At 38.7% G+C, this 22732-nt stretch overlaps 1 protein-coding gene across 1 annotated transcript in view; it reads left to right on the forward strand.

Moving 5' to 3' along the window:
• The window catches only part of adgrl1a (adhesion G protein-coupled receptor L1a), a 146450-nt gene extending 130623 nt beyond the window's left edge, over nucleotides 1-15827 (forward strand). Inside the window, exons 18-25 of the mRNA XM_052552665.1 lie at nucleotides 763-829; nucleotides 1493-1584; nucleotides 1663-1831; nucleotides 3196-3351; nucleotides 3438-3534; nucleotides 9386-9508; nucleotides 11341-11358; nucleotides 11668-15827. Of these exons, the coding sequence (XP_052408625.1) occupies nucleotides 763-829; nucleotides 1493-1584; nucleotides 1663-1831; nucleotides 3196-3351; nucleotides 3438-3534; nucleotides 9386-9508; nucleotides 11341-11358; nucleotides 11668-12563 (1618 nt within the window). The 3' untranslated portion in view covers nucleotides 12564-15827. The remainder of the gene's footprint in view (nucleotides 1-762; nucleotides 830-1492; nucleotides 1585-1662; nucleotides 1832-3195; nucleotides 3352-3437; nucleotides 3535-9385; nucleotides 9509-11340; nucleotides 11359-11667) is intronic.
• The last annotated feature ends 6905 nt before the right edge of the window (nucleotides 15828-22732 follow it).

The raw sequence follows: 22732 nt of genomic DNA on the forward strand, positions 1-22732 counted from the left end.
TAATTTTAATCCCAGTTTCTTTAGATGTTCTAAGACATCTCATGTTGTGTCTTTGCATGAGATCTTGTTCCCACAGAGCTTTCCAAAGCTGCAGATCTCCCTCCCTAACTAGGGTAGTCTGCATTGCTACAGTCATAGTTGCGGTACTTAATGACCCTAACAATGAGCTGGGGATGGATTGCGAGAAGAGTTTTGTGAATGTCATGATGACGTTGCGTCGCTCCTTTTTATACCTAGGGGAGGGAGCCACTTCCTGACGGAATGTCATGTCATCCAGCCAATCCTATAGTGAGACAATGACACGTGTGCTTGAAAGAGAATCGCTTACAGCACCTTTAACTAAGCTGATTACTGCATGTGTGAGTGTGTGTTGCTCCTCGTGTTTGTGTCCATGCAAGCGTGTGTTGGTCTGTGTTTATGTGTGTGCGACTGTGGAAAAATAGCACAGCTGCAGACTTTTGAATGTTGACTACAGTGCAGAAAATTAGATGCTGACTCAGTGTGCTAATGATTAAAAAACTGAGCTTAACCTTCAACTAGACTTTTATTGCTCTTTTATTAGCTTGTTTTTATGCCAAAAAAATGTATTGTCATCTCTATAGTAATAATATTTTAAGATATCTCAATTATTTAAAAGAAATCGATGATCAACACTGTGCTACTTCATAAAATGCATGTGCAGTTTTGCCTGTAATGAAGTGATCATTCTTTGAATAGTAAAATGTTACTGATGAAGTTATCGCATGTGTGTTTTGTGTGTAGGTGCTGGTTGAGGGTGGATAACTACTTCATCTGGAGTTTTATTGGCCCTGTGTCCTTCATAATCATGGTATTGTTCTCTCCAAACATTCAGTGCTCTCTCTGCTTTGCTCACAGAATTTGTTCTTTTTTTTCCTCCCTGAAAAGTGCTGCGCTAGTCATATCAAACAAAGCACTTTTGTTCACCTATGGATCTGTTGCTGCTGACGACTATGTTTTGGCTGTTATAAGCTTTATATGAGTGTGGATCTTAGATTAGGTTTAGATATGGGAACTTGCTGACAGTTTTGTAATTATAACATATTTTACTAATGCCTTAGCACTGTTTTTGTTTTTATTAGTTTGTGAGAAAAAAAAAGTTTTTTGTTTTTCTGTAAGTTTTTCTCTTCCTTGCATTGGATCTCTCATCCAACAAGAACCAAGTGCATTTTTGTATAAATGTTCATATCACCATTCACATGTAAATGGCTGAGTTTAATTGCAGTAATTTAAGCTAGAACAATTTCTATTTCTAACTATTTACACGGAAATTCTGCTTATGTTTTATGAATGAGGCTCATTTTTAGGAAGAAAGCTGTGTTTTAATTGTTTTTCCTGTGTAGATATTTTCTAAAAGGCTTATCGTTTTTAAATAGCCAATTGGCTTTCATTTGTGTCAGAATGAAGGGGAAAAGTTTTATTTTCGTGGAGTCTTTAAGTTCCATTTTTCTGTTCTCTTACCTTTGACCTTTAGTTAAACCTGGTGTTCCTCATGATAACACTCCACAAGATGATCCGTAATTCTTCCGCCCTCAAACCCGACTCCAGTCGTCTGGATAACATTAAGTGAGAGTCTTCCACCGCCAAAAATATGCATTGTTTTTATTGTATATTTATTGTGAACGTGTGCATGTTCTCCTTCAGGTCCTGGGCTCTGGGGGCTATCGCACTGCTCTTCCTCTTGGGTCTGACCTGGGCCTTCGGCCTCCTCTTCATCAATGAGAACACCGTCATCATGGCATATCTTTTTACTACCTTTAATGCCTTCCAGGGCATGTTCATATTCATCTTTCACTGCGCTCTACAGAAGAAGGTCAGTGCCATTAATGTTTCATACCCAGATAATACTTTGGGGAAACATTTGCTGCAAAATTTCCTTAAGAAGTCACCTAAATATGGAAAAAAGACAAAGATGGTGGTCATCACAAGTTAAGACAAGTTAAAAATAATCTTTTAGGAATAGCTTTGGGTTAGGATTCATCTGTACCATGATATTATTAGTTTTATATGAGTAGTTTTTTATGATTGTTTTCGAACAGGTTTTCAAGCACTCCATCTTCCATTGTTTGGCTAAATAAAGCCCCGCCCCAAACACATGACATTGGTTGAGCCCTGTGTTGAGGAAGTAGTTTTGAAACTCTAGCTTTCCAAGCTACTTACTGTATAAGGTAGTTAAACAGCAGTAAAGCTATCTGAGCTATTAACAAAAAGTAGTTAAATGCACCGAGACTTTACAACAAAGTAATACATCATTAAATGTATAATGTGTTTCAAAAATGTATAATCTAGTGAAATCATTATTTTTTTCAATTAGAGCTTTTTTTTATTTTTTATCTGACACAGTAAGAGACCATGTTTATGATGATGGCATTAAACAAATACATTTATAAAAAACACAACTAATAATACTGGAAATGAAATGAATCAGAAATTGCAACCAAATTTTCTTTTCCTATTGTGACCTTATTGTGACCGATATCACTTATCGAATCAGACAATAAATGCAGGACAGGAATTTTTACTATTATGTATTCGGGAACTTAAGGCACTTAAGTGTACTTAAAGAGAGACACTTTCACGAATGCGTTTGTAAGTATACTTGAGTACACTTTAAAAAAAAATGCTTTAATAATTTCAAATGAAACATTTTGCATTAAAGTACATTGAAAATGTTTTTTTATTTGTAATATTTTCCCATGCTTTAAAGAAGTACACTTATTTTGATGTGTTGGCTAACAAACTAAAGCATGTATAAAGTACTTGATTATAATTTATATTACATACAAAGTTAATATATTTTTAAATGTACTTAAAATTGCATTCAAATATTAAAAATTGCAACTTCATCATTGTAAACGTATTTATAAATACATGACAAAGTTTGTATTATATGTAAAGATCCAAAGCTTGTCTGTAAATTCAGCAGTTCATTTCATATTTCAAAGATAATGTAATTTTAAAATTACATATAAAGATGTACTTAAGTCCTACTAAGTGGGTTGAAAGCATTTTAAAGTTAAGCTAATTGCATTTACTATACATATAAACTACAATGCAATTTTATTTGATTGCAGTTGATATGCAGTTATGTGTCTGAAACATTACATAATGTTTTCATGTAGATTAGTTGTTTTACCTACAGTAATTGCTTAAGTGTAAATGTGTTTTTGTGTTTAGGTGCATAAGGAGTACAGCAAGTGCCTGCGTCATTCTTACTGCTGCAGTCGCACCTCCACTACGAGCTCTCATGGATCGCTGAAGAATTCTGCCCTTCGTGCCAATAACCGCTACTACACCGGCAGCCAGGCACGTCATGCAGCGGTACACAGACAGGTGACATGCATGCACACTGACAGCATTGCTATTTATAAACTGCTGTTATATTCCACATACCAACTTACCCCGCTCATCTGTTTCAGAGTCGAATTCGTCGTATGTGGAACGACACAGTGCGAAAACAGACAGAGTCATCCTTCATGGCAGGAGACATCAACAGCACTCCAACTCTCAACCGTGGTGAGACCCACCTTCTGCCTTAAAATTTCCCATCATGCACCAGAGCCCATCTGTATATATGTGTCTGTGCTTAAATGGACATTTTTTACACTAAAGTCCTATCTACTCAAAATGCCAAATTCTTAAAAACTGCTGGTAAAAATTCACATTTAAACAACATAATTTAGCATTATCAGTAAAATCTGATATGAAAGGTCCCATAAATGTAGTTTCTTACACTTAAATAGTATTAAAAATCATATATTTTCAGTTCAGTCCAGCCAATGTGCATATGCAATATCAGGCCTCAGGACAATAATGTCTTTATGGGAACCAAAGCTTCTGTGATTTTACCAATTGGCGATTGGCACTTTTATTTATAGCGTGGGACTTATTCCGCCAAATTGCATTCTGCACTTTCTTCTATTAATGATAATATGAGTGAACCCTCTATATATATATATATATATATATATATATATATATATATATTTATGAGCAATATCACAGACGTGAGATATGGCTGTATATCGGCACGGCTGTGATTCAGCTGTAGGCATTTTAATCTTTGTTTCACATAAATTACATTTGATTAATGTGAAATGTCCATTCCTGTATATCCTTTGCAATATCATCAGACAAACTCTTGTCGTGGAACAGACTGTAAAGCCGCACGATTTGTGATAGCACAACAGATGGTGGTAATGATCAAATTTAGTTTGTGATCTAGTCAGAAGAAGACACTGCATGCGCTGCCTCAGTGCATTTACAGGCTTGTGACTCGTCAGAACGCAAAACAGAATGTAGCGTTTGGTTGCGCTACATCACTACTTGCTGGAAAATGTAGTTAGCTAGTAGCGCCGCTACTTGTAGCTAGCTACTTTCTAACACTGGTGATTACCTGCATCTGATACAGCATTCATTCTTCAGCTCAATCTCATATTCACAATAAAACATTAGTCTGAATGTCTGCTGAGGAAAGGGTTATCTTTGTCGTACCGTCCTTTCATCTGTTAAGGGTGATTTCTGATGATAGTGCTGCTCAATGCATTTGTTAACTGCGTCTAACAAACTGTTGTTGAAAGTAAAAAGAACTTCCGTTTCAGTCTCTTTCAAAATAAATGCTTTACGGTTGACTCGTAAAACAGTCTCTTGTCGTCATCTAATGGTTGAACAATGTCACAAAAATCAGCATCACGAACACACACAGTTTCCCTATACTAAATACTACTATGATTATAAAATAGTATTTATAGAATAATAAACAACAACAACAGCCATCATAAAAGTTGCTACACAGTTCAGTCAAAAGTGCAAAGTCAGCGCTCTGAAATACAGCATTAAAGGGTTAGTTCATACAAAAATGAAAATTATGTCATTAATGACCCTCATGTCGTTCCAAACCCTCAAGATCTCCGTTCGTCTTCAGAACACAGTTTAAGATATCTTAGATTTAGTCCAAAAGCTTTCTGTCCCTCCATTGAAAATGTGTGTACGGTCTACTGTCCATGTCCAGAAAGGTAATAAAAAGATTATTAAAGTAGTCCATGTGACATCAGAGGGTCAGTAAGAAGTTGTTGAAGCATTGAAAATACATTTTGGTCCAAAAAGAAAGAGAAAATTACAACTTTATTCAGGGGGAGTCATTAATGAAATAATTTTCATTTTTGGATGAACTAACACTTTAAAGCTACATAAAATATAATGTGATGAAATTTTGCCCTCAGCCAAAACTTATTTGCTCTGGAACAAATAATAGATTAATAAAACCAAAGACTGCCTGTTAGAATTACCCAAAACAAATTATATCTCATGTTTAACGATTATAGAGATATCAGAGCCAGCGGCAAATTCCAGCAGATCTGGCTGAGGTGAGGCTGCTCTTGGCGGGTTCATGAGCGCAGAAAGGACACTGATGCCCTGAAGCTCAAATATCTGAAAGTGTAAAAGCTAATTTTCAAATAGACATTATCCTATTAACCAACTGCATATTTGAAGTCTAAAAAAGTTCTCACATTCTCAATACAATTATTTATTAAAGGGGGGGTGAAATGCTCGTTTTCACTCAATATCATGTTAATCTTGAGTACCTATAGAGTAGTACTGCATTCTTCATAACTCCAAAAAGTATTTAGTTTTATTATATTCATAAGAGAAAGATAGTCTGTAGCGATTTTTCCCGGAAAAACACGAGCGCCTGGAGGCGTGACGTGTGGGCGGAGCTAATGAATCACGAGTGCCAGTAGGCTTTTGTGTTGAGAGCGTTTGGAAGCTGTGACAGCTGTGAAGGCTGAAACTGAACGAGAGCAGCAGCAGCAACGACTCGCTCCGAGCGGGGCTCGAACCCGGGTCTCCGATGGGAGGCGGACGCACTAACAAGGAGGCAGAGATATTTGAAGCAGTTTTACTCACCGCCTGTGGTTCCAACACACGATCGTGACCCTTTTTTGTTGGGATTGCATCATCCTTAAGAAATAAACGATACGCAAATCCGTCATCAAACTGGTCTTTGTTTGTAAAACAAGCATTTTAGAAATGCAGGGAACAAACACTTGCACAACTCCGTTGATGCTCTGTAAAAATAAACTCCATCCACTGGTCCCTTAATGCTGTTTTTTCTTTGGTAATCTGTGCAGGGTTGTCTTGCCCTGGCAACCAAAAACACACTCCTTTTGTGACATTTCACGACGCTCTCGCTCTGATCAGTGACTGTCTGTTGTGCTCTCAGTGCTCTGCTATACGGGAGCGCGCGCTCTTCCGGCAGAAGTGCCTCAGGACCCATATAAGGAAATTCCTCTCCATCAAACGTCACACAGAGCCATACTCGAAAAAAACTTTCCGAAACTTGTGACAAACCGGAAGGAGTATTTTTGGAACAGAAATACTCCTTCAAACGTACAACTTAATTTTTGAAACTTTGTCCATGTTTAGCATGGGTTCAAGTATGGGTTCAAGTTTAGCAATCAAACTCTTTAACAGTGTAAAAAACTCAGTATGCATGAAATAGCATTTCACCCCCCCTTTAACACATTCTGTACATTCTCACCTAAAAAAAACTCTTTAAAACTACATTCCTCCACAGAAAAACAGTATTATTTTTCCATTTATGTTTATTTGGGCATCTGCCATGACATTCGCTGTGAGAAATATATATATTCAGTTCAGAATACAGTGAAATCTCAGATATTAGATTTTTCATGATCTGACATTTACGTTCAGCACTTAAACATTGAACTGTAAAAGGAGACTTAGTGATAGAGAGAGTGATAGTTAATAGAGAGAAAATGCGAGAGGCAGACTGTTTCCATCACCAAATCCTGAGTGTGGCGTCACCACCATTCAGATCATCCCAGGGATCAGTGTTTGACGACAGTGTGACGACGACAGAGAAGCCGCAGCTAAATCAACCGCCACTCTTTATGCTAATTCTATCCATTTTGTTTTTAATGAAGTGATTAGCCGGCGAATGAACAGGGGGTAATTACTTTAATTGAGGAGAATGACAGTAGCATCCTCACTGCAGTGCGCCGATTGTTGCTTTCCGGGGACTTTAATCAAGGCGAGAGAGAGAGAAAGTACGATACAGAAAGGCAGATCTAAACCATATAGCAGCAAAAAAAAAAGAAGAATTGATTCTGTGGAGAGGAAACGGCAGGGTTTTGTGCTGCGGGAGAAGATTTGGGGATGTTACAAGAGTGAATGGCAGCCAGAAGTAGAGATGGAGGGTAATGAAAGGGCCTGTGCATGTGGACACGACTGTCTTTATCAGATTCATATCCTATCACTCTCATTTCCCACTTCACCACCATGTGAAGTCTTTTCTGTGCTTCCAAGAGCCGCTGCCATACCTCCACCTCTCCCCCGCTGGCTTAGATTCCCCCTCACATTTTACACAACACACACCAGTGAGATATTTACAGGAATTAAAGGAATGTTCAAAGGTTCGGTACAAATTAATCTCTATTGACAGCATTTGTGGCATAATGTTGATTAATACAGAACGCAATTATGACTCTTTTAGAAACTATTAATGGCATTGATCTGAAAGGATGGATGATGAACATTTGGTTATGTGCTATTGACATAATGTCTGTGGGTGGAGTTTGCGGCATGTAAAATAGTGCTGGAAAATTGCATATTAAAATTGAACATGTTTTCTCAAGTCATATCATGTTTAGTTCATCTTTTACCTAGCTTAAACGGTACTGTGGGGCTTCAGCTGTGTTGACAGATGGAACAGGTCACACTAGTTTCATGTTTAAGTCTTGTTGGTATGCTTAACAGTGTGTTTACTACATTGTGTCTGACTTTAATGAGGAATGAGCTGGAATTATTTTCTGTGTGAATCAACTTATACCACAAATGCTGATGGCACAGCTTTACTTTTATTAAACCTGGAACATTCCTGCAAGAGGTAAGAAATGTGTGTACGTAGTATGTGTGTAAAAATGGCGAGTGTGAGCAAGCGCACATCTAAAATTAATTCTTGAGGCGGTCCTCTCTGATAGATGATAGGGCGAGAGCGCAAGGTTGCACTTTGCCTCAGTCCACTCGATGTCATACTGGCCTCTTTTTAATTTCATGGCATTTCTCTCTGAAAGCCCCAGGCTGCAGCTCTGTGCCTGCATTATGGGCCATACTGAATGTTCCATTTGTCTGAGTCACATTTGTCTACTGCAAGTGTTCACATTTCACTATGGAATGAACCCACATTTCAGTGGCTGCTCTTTGAAACTACATAATAGCAAATATTACCATTTCCCTCCCAATGACTCCGTCTGACAGTGAGGCATAGAATTACACCCCACGACTACTCTTCAAATACATTTCGGCTTCACTGCATATAAACACCATTACGGCATCACACAGCGACATTAGGGAATTCATTTTTTTTTCAAGTAAAGTGCAAATAGCCATTCTATTATCGTATTATGTATTATTCCTTTAAAACTGATAGTTCCTGCTTCCTGAATGCTCATGGTCATTAACAGGTTTGATGTGAATTAGCTTTTTATACCCCTATACACCAGACTATTAATCTTAATGTACATGTCAGTGACTAGCAGAAGTATGCCACTTTTCTGAACAAAAGGTTTGTGAAAAACTTACATTATGATTTTTAGAAAACAAGCATAGGTTCCACCCCCTAACCCCTCTCCTAAACATAACTGTCACTGGGAGTTTTGAGAAATGTGTTACTGTTGTACACATTGTCATATTATTATAATTCAAATGCATTTTGAGAAAGGGGCACTTTTGGCAATTTTGGAAAACCAGCAGGGGCTTAAGCCCCCAAAGCACCCCCCTTTGCAAGTGCCTGACCGTATTTTCGATCCTTTACTCCATACATAAACTTAATCTAAAACATATCTATTAATAAAAATTTGCTACAAATGTAAACATTTGCCAGAAGTCTCCATTGGCATAACATTACATTTACATTTACATTTACATTTACCCATTAAAATGACGGTTTTATCCAAAGCGAATTACAAATGTGGACAATGGAAGCAATCAAAATCAACAAAAGAGCAATGATATAGTGTTATAACAAGTCTCAGTTAGTTTAATGCAGTACACATAGCAAGGGCTTTTAAATGATATATTAAATAAAAAGTAAACAGAATAGAAAAAGAATAGAGCAAGCTAGTGTTAGAGGTCTTTTTTGCTTTTGTTTATTGTATAATAAATGAAAAGAAAACATAGAATACAAAAAAGTTTATTTTTGTTTTTTACATGACCTCATAGCAGTGTGTATATTCACAGCATACCTGTAACATGGCCTTCATTGCCTTGCTGCTTAAATAACGTTTATAAAGTTATAAAATGTTATGACTTTTATGATGTGAAGAATTTTCTTCTTTTGCTTTAGCTACAATGGGGAACCATCTTCTGACGAACCCCGTGCTGCAAACCCGTACAGGAACCTCTCCTTATAACACGCTGCTGGCTGAGACGTTTACCCCACCCTCACCTGGAGTCTTCAACTCGACTGGTAAGTGTGGGTCAACTTCAGTTCGTATTGCAAAGAAAATCACAAATGATTTCACTTTAGTATCTTAATTATTTATTTGCCAAAATGTTACTTAAAATTGTATTTTATTGATCAAAGTTAGCTATTTCGTAGTTCCCTTTATGTTGCACACACTAACTTGCCTTGAATGTTTTTCTTAAAATTTCTTAGGAGAAACAAAGATTCTGATATGCTGATTTGCTGCTCAATAAACATTTATTATTATTAGCAATGTTGAAAACCACTGTGCTGCTTAATATTTTTTTTATGGAAACTGTGATATATTTTTTCAGGATTCTTTGAAGAATATAAAGTTCGAAACAACAGCATTTCTTTGAAATTGAAACCTTTATTAACATACTGAAAATGTCTTTACTCTCACTTTTGATCCATTTAATAACACACACACAAAGTCATACTGTACATACATACACATTTGAGTTCAGAAACGTAACTTTTAATTTAACTTTTTAGCTATGAATGTCCTCTGTGCAATAGAAAAATCCTCTGTATTATTGTATATGCAGTTGCCACAGTGTGTGTGGGTGTCACCGATGGTATTCCTGTGCTGTGATCAGTGCACTCTAGTGCATATGCTGTGTGTGTGTAGGTCTGTTCGTCTCCCTCTGCGTGTGAGTTTACACCCTGTCGGTCTGTCAGTGTGATTCAGAGGGGCGGATAGGGACTGACCATCTGGCCAGCCTTTTAATCCCTCCTGCTGGAAAGATAGACCAGAGCATCGATTAAAGTTAGGGCTGAAGTTGAGTGACTGACAGTGGGGCGAGAAATGAGAGCGTTCCCTGGAGATTTGACACAGAGTATTGGCATGGCTGTGTCCGTGCCGCACACACATACGGCCCAGGCTTCACTCTCTCGCCGTACCATTCTCCTTGGTGTGCCGATTGAAAGGCAGCGGGAGAGAAAGTTAGCTGTGGTTCCCATGTCAGTGGGTTGAAATTTAAGACAGCGTCTCTGTTGAATATTTTAAACGTTCCCTCTCTGTGTAATATGTCAGGCTGACGGTGCGCCACTCGGCTCGGCTGAGGACATTTTTAGAATGCTTATGGAGAGGAAGTAGGAGGAGGGCCTCATTAGAATGTCTAATTACTCTCTCTCTCTCTCTCTGCACAAAGGAGCGTTGATTAAAATCATACCGGGCATTAATATTTAAACCCCCGCATGCCTTGGTTCTCTGCCGCCCCATGCATCTCCTGTGTTCAGTACACGCAAACGTGTGAAATAAACATGGTCTTGGCTTTATGAGGTTGAAGTGTGAATAACATCTTGCCGAATAAGGATCGTGCCAAAACCAAACAATAAAGCTCCATTTTCATACTCCCCAATCAAATAAATGAGGGGCTGTTCCTAAGATCCCAACTCCCAAGACTAAAAGAGTTAGATACTGATCTTCAGTCCACAGAATCAGACACTGCCCCAATCTTTTTGTTTTAAATATAGACAGACAAGTTTGAAACAACATGAGGGTGAATAAATGATGGTAGAATTGTCACTTTAAGTAATTCATTGTAATTAACTACTTTTTGATTATAGCTGATAGAATAGCTTACTACATTTTTAAGTCAGTATGTTATTGTGAATGAGACGATTGCTCTCCATTGTTGTGTCTTTACAGTTTTTTAACAATACAGTATTTCAACAATAGAGTTCCTAAGTGTGACATTTGTTTATGCTAACATTCAAGAAAAAGAAGGCAGTTTAATATAAAGCCCAACGTAGAAACATATCATTGATCACTTTTGTTGTCTTTCTTTTTTCTCACTTTGCCCTCACATGGCCTCACCATGGATCCACAGGAACTTTCCGTGACCCAAGTAAGACTCTTTTCACTTTCAGGCTTATGGCTATTTTCAGTGTTTTATAGACTAATTTTGCAGAATGATAACCTCTTCACATATGCAGTGAAGCCTTGATTCTATGTGCACAATTTACATCACTTGTAATAAATTGCCTCTGTCCATAAACCTATTAATCTTGTGATGGAAAGTGTGTTCACTATTATTGATTTAATCCCGGATTCTGTTACTGTGAATCCCCATCTTGATTAAAATAGGTAATGAAGTGCACACTTCTCCCTCCACCTTTTTCATTTGCTTACCACCTCTCATTTGCTTTCTCAACAGAGAGCACACTGTCTAAGAACCGAGATCATGGAGGCATGGAGACGCTTCCTCTGAATGGGAACTTCAACAACAGCTATTCTCTGCGTAGTGTCGGGGGTTCAGGAGCTCCTGGGGGCAGCTGTGACTTCCTGGGAGGTGGAGGTGGAGATAGCCCCCCTCCCCTACTCAATCCCCGTAGTTCAGAAACTCTCGGTGACATACGGAGAAACCTCTCGGACGCAGCGGCGTTCGAGAAGATGATCATATCTGAACTTGTGCACAATAATCTCAGAGGCAGTGGAGGGGCTGGGGGCAGTGACAGAACGTGTGGTAGCCTGGTCAGAGGGCACGGTCAAATGGGAATGGGGCGGGGCAGAGGTGGGGCAGAGCCGGCGATAGGCATAGAGGATAACGAAGACTTTCGTTCAAGAGAAGCACGTCAGCGCACGCCGCAAGACGTGGAACTGCTGTACAAGGCTCTGGAGGAGCCCCTGCTTCTGCAGCGTGCCCAGTCGGTGCTCTACCAGAGCGACCCAGAGGAGTCTGAAAGCTACACAGCCGACCTGACTGAGAGTTTGGGCCACAGTGGTCACAGCGGCCAAAGTGCAGCAGGTCAGGGCCACAACGGAGCCCCCGATTCGCCTGCGCCTGAGTCCCTCTACACCAGCATCACCAACCTGCGAGATTCACCCTACCCCGACAGCAGCCCAGAGCCACTAGAGGTGGTTCCACGTTCGGCCCAGCCTCCGGAGGAGCTGTACTACAGCTCAGGTCGGCCAGCCATAGGCTCCCGCGGAGCCCCCATGCAGACCTTCTACCAGGCTCCACCTAGGAGACCGAGCACTGAAGCCCACCCCGCCCCTGAGCCCCCTCATAGTGAGGGAGATGGACAGATGCAGTTGGTCACAAGCCTGTGACTACAAGGAAGAGGTGGAGGAGGGAAAGCGCCACAGGGTCTGATGCAAAGTGCCGATGGCGATGTTGGACTCCTCTCCTGTTTCTGACGCCCTCCTTATGTCTGGTTGCCTTTTTGTGCTTTCATTAGTTTTGAAGTAAGAGGTAAGGAAAGCCTAAACAGGGAGAGCATCAGAGAGGTTTGTCTCCATGGCAGCAGGCTCTCTGAAGTGCTGTGTTACCACTCTGCCCTCTCATCAGCATCATTTTCTCCTCCCTCCTCACACACACACACACACATAGAGAAACTATCTGCCTTCTCTCAGTGGACGTCTCTGCCATCAGCTCTATCTGCTCCAAAAATATTGTCAAACATCACACTGGGCTTCTATTTCTGTGTTTTATTTCAAGTCTTATCTTTAAAATGTTGCATTTGCGTAACTCCTTACCTTCACTTTCCTTTCTCTGTCTTTCTCCATCATTATTTGATGAGAGCTGTTACATGAGGAAATGGGGGTATGCCATTGTACTACAAGTGACAAAAATCTCTCTGAAAGCTCTTCAGTGTTGCCAAAAATAACTGTTTTTTGAGCCAGGACACAAACTGGAATCTACGCACACACACACACACACACACACACACACACACACACACACTCACAGAAGTGCTTGTTACTGAACATTAAGAGTGTGACATATGCTCATGAAAAAGGAAAACTAGGACTATTGTTCAGACACAGGTAGTGGGAAGCTGCCTCAGTGGAGTTGCCTTTATTTCTGTCTCTAAACTGACTCTTCTGTATAGAACAAACGACTGGGAAAGGGGCGGACATTAGGACACAACCCATCATCAGCTGGGTCATTTGAGCCTTGTCCATGGGACCGCTCATGAATAAAACTCTATAGGGTTTCATCTCAGATCCACAGATGGAGGGTGGATTAAGGACTGAAACTGCTCTCCGAATCACTGATGGATGTTGTAGGTGGAGGTTGCTGTATCACCTGTGTTATTGTGGCTAGAATAATTTTTTTGCTACTGCTCCAGCCATTCTTCGAGTCCAACCTCTGTACATAAGAACCACACAAAAGCGAAAGCAAGTCTTAATCTACTCGTCTCCTGTACATAGAAGAACAAAAGCAACAAAAAAGTATCAAATATTATGAAAAAAAAAAACGTTCTTGTACTGCAACAGAAATCGAAAATAAAGATGTTTTGAAGTTTGTGACCTAAACACCATGCCAGTCTCTCCCTCTCTCTTTCTTTCGCTCTCTCCGGCCCTCGTTGAGTCCAGCCCTGGAGCACCGCAGTGCCAGGAAATATAATTGTCTGCCAAGAGACAGCGAGAGAGAGACAGAAAGAGAAGGATTTTACATACAAACTAGATCAATCCTGGCACAATTTTTATGTAATATAGCCCATTACATTAGCTATGTTTCCATCTAAATATGCGAATTTACCTTATGTTCAAAACTGGAATATCGCATTAAACATTCGGAATAAAGCACTGTTTCCATCCAACAAGTCAAAGAGAACAAAATCATCACTTCCTGATAAACTGGCACTAAATATCTCTAAGAAAACTAGGAGAAGCCACTGAATATAATAATTTCATATGTAATTATTTAGCTTCTGAGTGAGAGTAGATGTAACACAATAAATGCGGTCATTGTTTTTAGAGGTGGATGCCTGCTGTTTGGGAAAGCATTCATGTAAGACAGTAATTATACAGAAATACTTTGATGACAGACTTTCAGGCATTTCAGAACGACCAAAACAACGATGCTGTGAACAAGATCGGTCCTCTGGTTAGTATAGTTATCCTGTTTCACATGACTTTTTCAATACGCATGGTGGAATTTATTGTGTAAATGCGTTAACATCAGTTTATGCACATTTTTTCTTATCGGATAAATAGTTAATCTTACTCAGTTGTGCGCATATTTTATTTTTTTTTTAGCTCATTTTTTATAATTACTGCACATCTTTCCAGCCAGTGTTTCTTTATGCGATAATCCAAAATGTGCATTAAAGAAGGGTGATGGAAACATAGCTATTGTTGGTAATGTTTGACCTTCAACATTCCCAGACAGGAAGTGCTTGACGTGAATGAAAGGGGAAAACACTGTGCCTCAGTGGCGCACTGGTGCATTGTGGGTTGATTGACAGCAGCCATAATGTAGTGTTGGTTATATTTTATCTGGAAGTTGTAATAGATATCAGATGACTAGATGAATAGAATATATTTAGGTGAAAAAAACAAACAAACAAACAAAAAAAAACTTGGGGGGCACATTCAGAAAAGATTCAGTCACAAACCCTAGATTGTATTCGACTGTTTTTACATACCAATATCAGCTGTTGTTTCTAAACCTGGTGTGACAGTTGATTTACAATTTGTATGCGTATGTCTGAACATGAACTTTTGGAAGCTTGCGAACCAGAGTACGTATGTGTGTGAGTATGGATCTCAGAGGCTATTTTTACTGGGTTTGATGGACCCGCATTAGAAGAACAGGAAGCAGAGTAAATCTATATCTATCTAAGAGCTCAGTATAAGCTTCCATCTAAAAGACTTTGTTAAAGGTATTTTAAATGTTGTTTTTTGCCAGTTATTTACAATGGAAACTGAGGTTTAAACAAAAACAAAACTGAATTACCATTCATTGAGTGACAGGAACATCTGACCAAGGAGACACGGCCTCTGTGGTTTAGAATCCCTATATGCAAAAGAGTTGCATAGCCTATTGAACAAAAGAGAGGTATTCATGAGTGCTCTGTCCCTCTGAAGTCTGCTTAATCGTCAAGTCTTTCATGTCTGATGTTTTATTTATTAATATTTATTCGTCTGTTTTGATTATTTATGCACATATTCTTTTATTCAATGTGGTTCTCATTCTGTATACAGAGCATATGAGGGTGACGAGAGCGTGCTATATTTCGAAGAGCATACTAGCATACTACGCTTACCATAGCTTCAGTATATACTATGTGTTGTTTCCACAGTATGCAGATTTTCTGTCGAATTGCCTAATACATTTCACCAGAATGAATGGTAAATGAGGCTGAATTCAGAATGGCATAGTACTCTTATTATTTCTGCCATAATAAGAAATATTAACAGTAGAAACAGAATTCAGCCAGTATAGATTATTTTATCCCGTAATTCAAAGCAGTTCACTTTACCTTTTATTTCCAATGTGATGGATGAACTTAAAATATTGTCTGTAATTTATTTTTTTTAATCGGATTGGACTGCCAAAAGTAAAGATGTTTTATTTGCCAAAAATTACTTCTGTTTCCAATGTTTATTGGATATCATTCACTGAATGATCCAACATGATGAAGTTGAAGATGAAAAGAAAATACACTGAATACTACGCAGTAATAAGCTAGTATGCCACTCCAAACATAGCCATAGTAAGAAAGAGAGAGAGCAGGAGTGAGTATCCATGTTTAATGACAGAGGAAGAGGTGAAGTCAAAACTACAGTACACAGGTCTTCTGCACCTACTGTCAAATGTGGAGAACATTGTGCATCCTGAATCAATGTGCTATCATTCAATCCAAGCACCATCTGCACTCTCTCTCTATTTCTCACTCCTGTAAGTCTTCTAAGGGGACGTGTGTGCAATCCATGTATGGTAAATTGTACTGATTGACACAGGGTCAGTATGTTTTCCGGTGTGCTGCCCAGCAGGTGGTTAGTACATCCGGTCCTATATTTACCCAAAGCATGTATGATCTGCTTTTATTTAAAGCAATGCCCTGAACTTTATTTTTTTTACTTGATTTTCTTGCAAATATTTTCCATGTTGATGAGTAGGACCAGCTTCAACTGGTCAGCAGGTTTGACCATTTGAATGTATTGTCACACACCATTGTGAACTGGCTCTTAGAGCTTAGGAGACTCATGGCCCTCTGCCCACCTGGCACCACATCACTGCTGTTTTACCCCGTTATACCCTGCTGCAATGGCCCATGGGAGAGGCTGTTTACTTGTCTCTCTCCATCCCTGGAGACGTCTGATGTGCGTCATGTTTTGTGCATCTCTCTATTTTCTGCCCTTGCTCATTTTTTTTATTTCCCATCTACCCTTCTTCCACATTCGCCTTCCCACAAAACTCTCTCCTTTCCCGCTTATCTCACCAAAATGTTCTTGAATGGCTTTCCTAGCTGAGCGTTAATGTGGGAAGATTTGTTATGTTAGTCAAAAGCTTTGTTTACATCTGACTGAATGGATAATATCGTACAGTGTTGAATATGGTGATAATGACAGTGATTATGCGCTGTAGTAAACTGCTAGACTAAAGCCTGCTCCGAGGGACTGCTACCACCTCCAAAATACCCATACAACCCCTGATTATCATAATAATGCTAAGAGCTATAATCTAGCGGAGTCAACCCACCATGCTCCTGCTCTCTGGGTTTCTCCCTTTGTTTTTCCCCACTCTCACTCTCTGAGAGTACTTGTATTTACTGTTCTTTAGATATGAAAGTATTCACCCCGATCCGCTCTCCATATTAGCCTCGTTTACTTGTCTTCACATTCAAATGAAGAGGCAAACAGTCCATGAGTAGTCAGTTGATGACTTGGCCCAGATGGAATCTGCTGCCTTTTTCCCAATGTTTATGCGGAATGAGTTTAAAAACAATAAAATGTGTTCAGTTGAGCTCGGAGTGCTACACTTTTATTTGTAGCTGAACACATTTTTCCAAAATATGAAAAGAAACCCTGGAATCACTTGATGAATACGGTTTGCTGTGGTATTTCGAATTTCCTTTTACATGGGAAGTTCAGTCTAGATATATCCTCCATTTTTATTGTTATATAAACAATATCCTTTAGTTTACATTAGTCATCAACCATGATTAGCTGACAAGTGGAAATAGGAGGAAGTCTGTTTGGCCAAAACATTGGTAATAAACGCATCTATATATTTTTTATTCATTTAGTCTGATCATTTAACTTGCATCTCAAAAGTTGTGCATTTGTTTTACTTCTTTATTTGTTGGAATTAGGAGGAAGAACATTCAGATTCTAGACTAGGGGTGCCCAATCCTGCTCCTAGAGATCTACCTACCTGTAGATATCATTTCCATTCTCACGCTAACACACCTTTCTGTAATTATCAAGTGCCCCTGAAAATCTTAGTTAGCTGTTGGCTTTGGGTTGATGTTGAAACTGCAGGAAGGTAGATCTCCTGGAACATGGTTGGGCTCCCTGCTCTTTGATTTGACAAAAATGTGAATATGCCCACATGTGCAAGATGAGTCGTCAGTATATTTGGTTGTTTTAAAAAGAAAATACATTTTAAATGTTAACATATTCTAAAAGTTTAATGTTTAGGAGTCAAAATTGTTATGTATGTGTCATGGGGTCTTTAATAATGGAACTCAAGGGACTCCAGATGTCTTCAACTTTGTGATTGAGACATGTTCTAAATCTGCAGAAATCTTGAGTTTTCCATAAGTGCAGGCCTGTGACAACCATCTCCTGTCCCTCTCCACATAGGTGTCATCACACCGGCCTGCACTCCTGTGATCTGACAGTCTGTCAGCTTGCTGTCAACCCAATCCTCAGCTGGGGCTTGGCACCAGAGAGCCAGAGTCATGACCTCTGATCACGATCCTTCCCCCTCTGTAGCACAGGAGCTTTGCTTTTAGAGCCACATGTTGAATTGATGTCCAGATAGTATGATAGATGTAATAACGACAGAGAGAGAGATTCATTGCTGTCAAAACAACATGAAGCATCAGCCTTGGGCAAAGCACCCCACCTGCTCGGTCACAATGTGTCTGACAGGCAAAGAGAAATGCTGGAGTTAAATGACATGTTATATTGATATCCCTCAGTCACTGAGCGATCAACACCTTCCTGTAACATGGAAGCATTTTAACCCTACCACAACCACAGGACGAGGGACCATCCTGACAGAGCTTGCTTACACCCTTTTTTTTTTTTTTTCATTGAAATGGTGCATGTGTTAAAACGATGAGTGAATGTCTTTTACAACTGGCCTTCATTTCCACTGACTTGAGAGCTGAATGATAATGTACCTGTTACTATACTGTAACCTGTCTTTGAACAAATAGTGCTTCTACATCTTTTAAGGTGCAGTCACATTTACAATCATAGATATGCAGGAAATTGGTGGAAATTTTGTTAATGTGACCACACATTTAGTAATTTTGAGAGCAAATTTTGCCATTCATAAATTCAGCATCTTTATCATGAGCTGGCTATGATGTAAAGGAAGTCATTTTAAATATGTGAAATCTATTAAGTATTAATAACAACATTTATAACAGAATATATATATATATATATATATATATATATATATATATATATATATATATCATTATTTCATACATACCACATTTCTAAATTAAAGCAATAAACCACAATAGACTGCACACTACAAGAAGCAAAATGCCTAAAACTCCTTTAACTGTGGTAAAATTACTGTAAAGCACCGGCTTGCGTGCTTATTGTAGAAAATAATAGCAAAAGCAATATGATTAAAGATACAAATGTATAATAATTAGTTCAGAATAAACATTTCTTATGCTAAATACTTTAGTTTAACTTAAAATAATCTGAGTGCAAGAGTATTCATATTACAACAAAGATGAAATTATCGGCTTCATTTATATAATTTCATTTCTGATTGACAGGGAAATTACAATTATTATAGGCTGTTAAGTGAGACAAAAATTACATTAGCATTTCTTGGTTTGAGATTTAAGGGGCGGCTGTAGAGCCTAGAACCTCATTTTTTATTTTTTTCAAAGGAAATGTGTGGATTGGGTCAGAATGGACACCAGCACCCTGTCGGTGGATAAAGGGTAAATGTCATAAACTGAGTGGGAACAGGCACAGAGCTGTTAAACCGACATCTACACACTAATAATGTAGTATTATTTGGTCTCTTGGAGAGTTTTTGTGTTAGAAACAGCACCTGTACCACAGTTTCGAGAATATGTTAGCTGTGACATGAGCCCAGTGGGGAGGTTCATGTCATTAACTGTTAACCAGATGTCCGTCAGTCTTTAACAATAGCTCGGTCAGGCAGGGTTTACACCAGAACACAGAGCTCTGGGTAATAAAAACTCCCAAAACAGTGTTCCTACACTGATCACAAAACAATAACATCTGAGTCGTGACTGAGCTGTGTAGGGTTTTGTAATCTGTACTCTGACAGACATGAGGAAGTGAAGGGCAGTTTTACATGTTTAAGATTGACCAATCTGAAGCAAGCTTTGGTTCGATATATAGATTCTTTAATCCATGCCTTTGACTGTACGTTTGCATATTACCTATGTTTGACCACGTGGGGCAGCGTGGGCCAGAATTCGGCAGATGAGTGGGTGAAAACCAGTCTTCTAGAAGAATCTCCACCTTATCATACAAGAATGTTTCTTAAAGAAACAGCCAGTGATTTAGTTCAGCGTTGTGTTCATTTCCTGTCAGGGTTTGTTGGGCTATGAGAAAGTGGGCAGGGACAAAATCATCCTAGAATGTATGAGGCCTTCTTGAGTTGGACTATCATAAACGGGACACTGTTGTGTGATTGCGCAGTATTAGACATTGTATATGATGAGAATCAAACATGGGAGAACGAAGTAGTCATCAAAGGCCAGGGTAATGATTCTGTCATTGACGTTATGCATCTTTCTTTCTTTTTTTTCTGACCTTGTTTTAATTTAACAACTTTTTTTTCAATTATGATGCTTGGGTCCCATGTAACAGGAGAGTTAATGTGATTAATGAGTGATTTGTGTTTTATTTCTCACCATCATTACTTTGACAGCTGTTTGGGCCAAAGGAGATGGTTTTATGTAAGCCTTTGCATCATTGCAGGTCAGTATGACCCTGTATCAGCACATATTAATAAAAAATTATTAAAACCGAACATTGGTCATTTCATATCTGTGGTTAATATTCAGGTGTGTATTCTCTCTTCGGAATTATTTTTATTTTATTTTTTTATGGTTATGCAAACTACTTTTCTACTACTTATGCAAACATTTTCAATGAATTGTTGGCCTTCTGGAAAGTATTTTCATTTATTATATATATACTCAATAATTGGTAGGGGCTGCTTTTGCTTTAATTACTGCCTCAGTTCAGCATGGCATGGAGGTGATCAGTTTGTGGCGCTGCTGAGGTGGTATGGAAGCCCAGGTTTCTTTGACAGTGGCCGTCAGCTAATCTGCTAATTTTGGTCTCTAGTTTCACATTTGCCTCTTGACAATACCCCATAGATTCTCCCTATGCGATTCAGGTATGGAGATTTTGCTGGCCAGTCAAGCACACCAACAGCATGGTCATTTAACCAATTTGGTGCTTTTGGCAGTGTGGGCAGGTGCCAAATCCTGCTGGAAAATGAAATCAGCATCTTCAAAAAGCTGGTCAGCAGAAGGAAGCATGAAGTGCTCCAAAATGTATTGGTAAATGGGTGCAGTGACTTTGGTTTTAAAAAAAAAAAACACAATGGACCAACACCAGCAGATGACATTGCACCCCAAATCATCACAGACTGTGGAAACTTAACACTGGACTATTGGGCTATGAGCTTCTCCACTCTTCTTCCAGACTCTAGGACCTTGATTTCCTAATAAAATACAAAACTTTGGACCACTGGGCAACAGTCCAGTTCTTCTTCTCCTTAGCCCAGGTAAGACGCCTCTGACATTGTCTGTGGTTCAGGAGTGGCTTAACAAGAAGAATATGGCAACTGTAACCAAATTACTTGACACGTCTGTATGCCTTGACCCCAGCCTCAGTCCATTCCTTGTGAAATTCACTCAAATTCTTGAATTGATTTTTGCTTGACAATCCTCATAAGGCTGCGGTTCTCTTAGTTGGTTGTGCATCTTTTTCTTCCACACTTTTTCCTTCCACTCAATGTTCTGTTAACATACTTGGATACAGCACTCTGTGAACAGCCAGCTTCTTTGGCAAATAATATTTGTGGCTTACCCTTCTTGTGAAGGGAATCAATGATTGGACAACTGTCAGATCAGCAGTCTTCCCCATGTTTGTTTAGCCTAGTGAACCAACCTGAGAGACCATTTTGAAGGCTCAGGTGACAATTGCAGGTGTTTTGAGTTGATTAGCTGATTGGCATGTCACCATAATTTTAAATTGTTGAGATTAATTTTGAATTGTGAATTGGTGTGTTTTTGTTAAATATGAGCCAGAATTATCTCAATTAAAAGAACCAAAGACTTAAACCATTTCAGTCTGTATGCACTGTATTTATTTAATACATGAGTTTTACAAATTGAGTTGAATTAATGAAATAAATTAACTTTTCCACAACATTCTAATTCATTGAGATGCACCTGTATTTACCCTCAGACCATACTAGATGTAGATGTGTTTAAGATGAGTTTCTTCATGGGAACGGATTTGAAGAAATTTAGCATTGCAGTGCGTTACATGGTCACCAAAAGAATCCTCTTTTTCGAATGGGTGCCGTCAAAATAGAGTGGACCTCATTTATGAAAAAAAAATGTAGGACAGAAAATTGGGCGTACCGTCATTTATATGCCAAAGTTAGCCTGAACTTGGGTGCGGCATAATAAACCTGCTGAGAATTGTAATGACAGTATTTTCCTGACTGACAACCAAAGCTCATCAATCATTAGCCGATCATTAGTCAAAATATTCAATCAACAACTAGTAATAATAGAATGCCTTGGTTTTTTTTTTTTTTTTTTGAGGGCTTTATATGCACAAGCAGACAACAGACCAAGCATTCAAAAAATGCACAGAAAAACTTAAATGTAATATTTAAATGAATTAAAATAAATAGGAATATACACAAAATTTAGCCCATTTGTCTTAAATAACTGACAGAATAACAAAAGAGAAAAACTGCGACATGCTCATTTTTGTGATACTCTTAATGCATTTCATTTGTCTTCTGTATATCTTTATTTTATTACATCCAACTGGTGCAAGCACAACACATGCACACACACACACAACATATCAGTTCTAGCGTTGCTAACTTGACATTTCAGCATTAGTCATCAAACTTAAATGCAGTCAACCAAACATAAAAGTTACACTGCTCAGTTTAAAAGGTCGCGTGGTGTATAAGTATAAAGCCTTGTTTACATAATGAACAATAGTTTAGCAACCAAATGTTAAATGGCAAAAATGGATTCTTGTCAAAT

This window comes from Carassius gibelio, chromosome A3 (assembly GCF_023724105.1).
Source record: "Carassius gibelio isolate Cgi1373 ecotype wild population from Czech Republic chromosome A3, carGib1.2-hapl.c, whole genome shotgun sequence".
Classification (NCBI taxonomy): Eukaryota; Metazoa; Chordata; class Actinopteri; order Cypriniformes; family Cyprinidae; genus Carassius; species Carassius gibelio.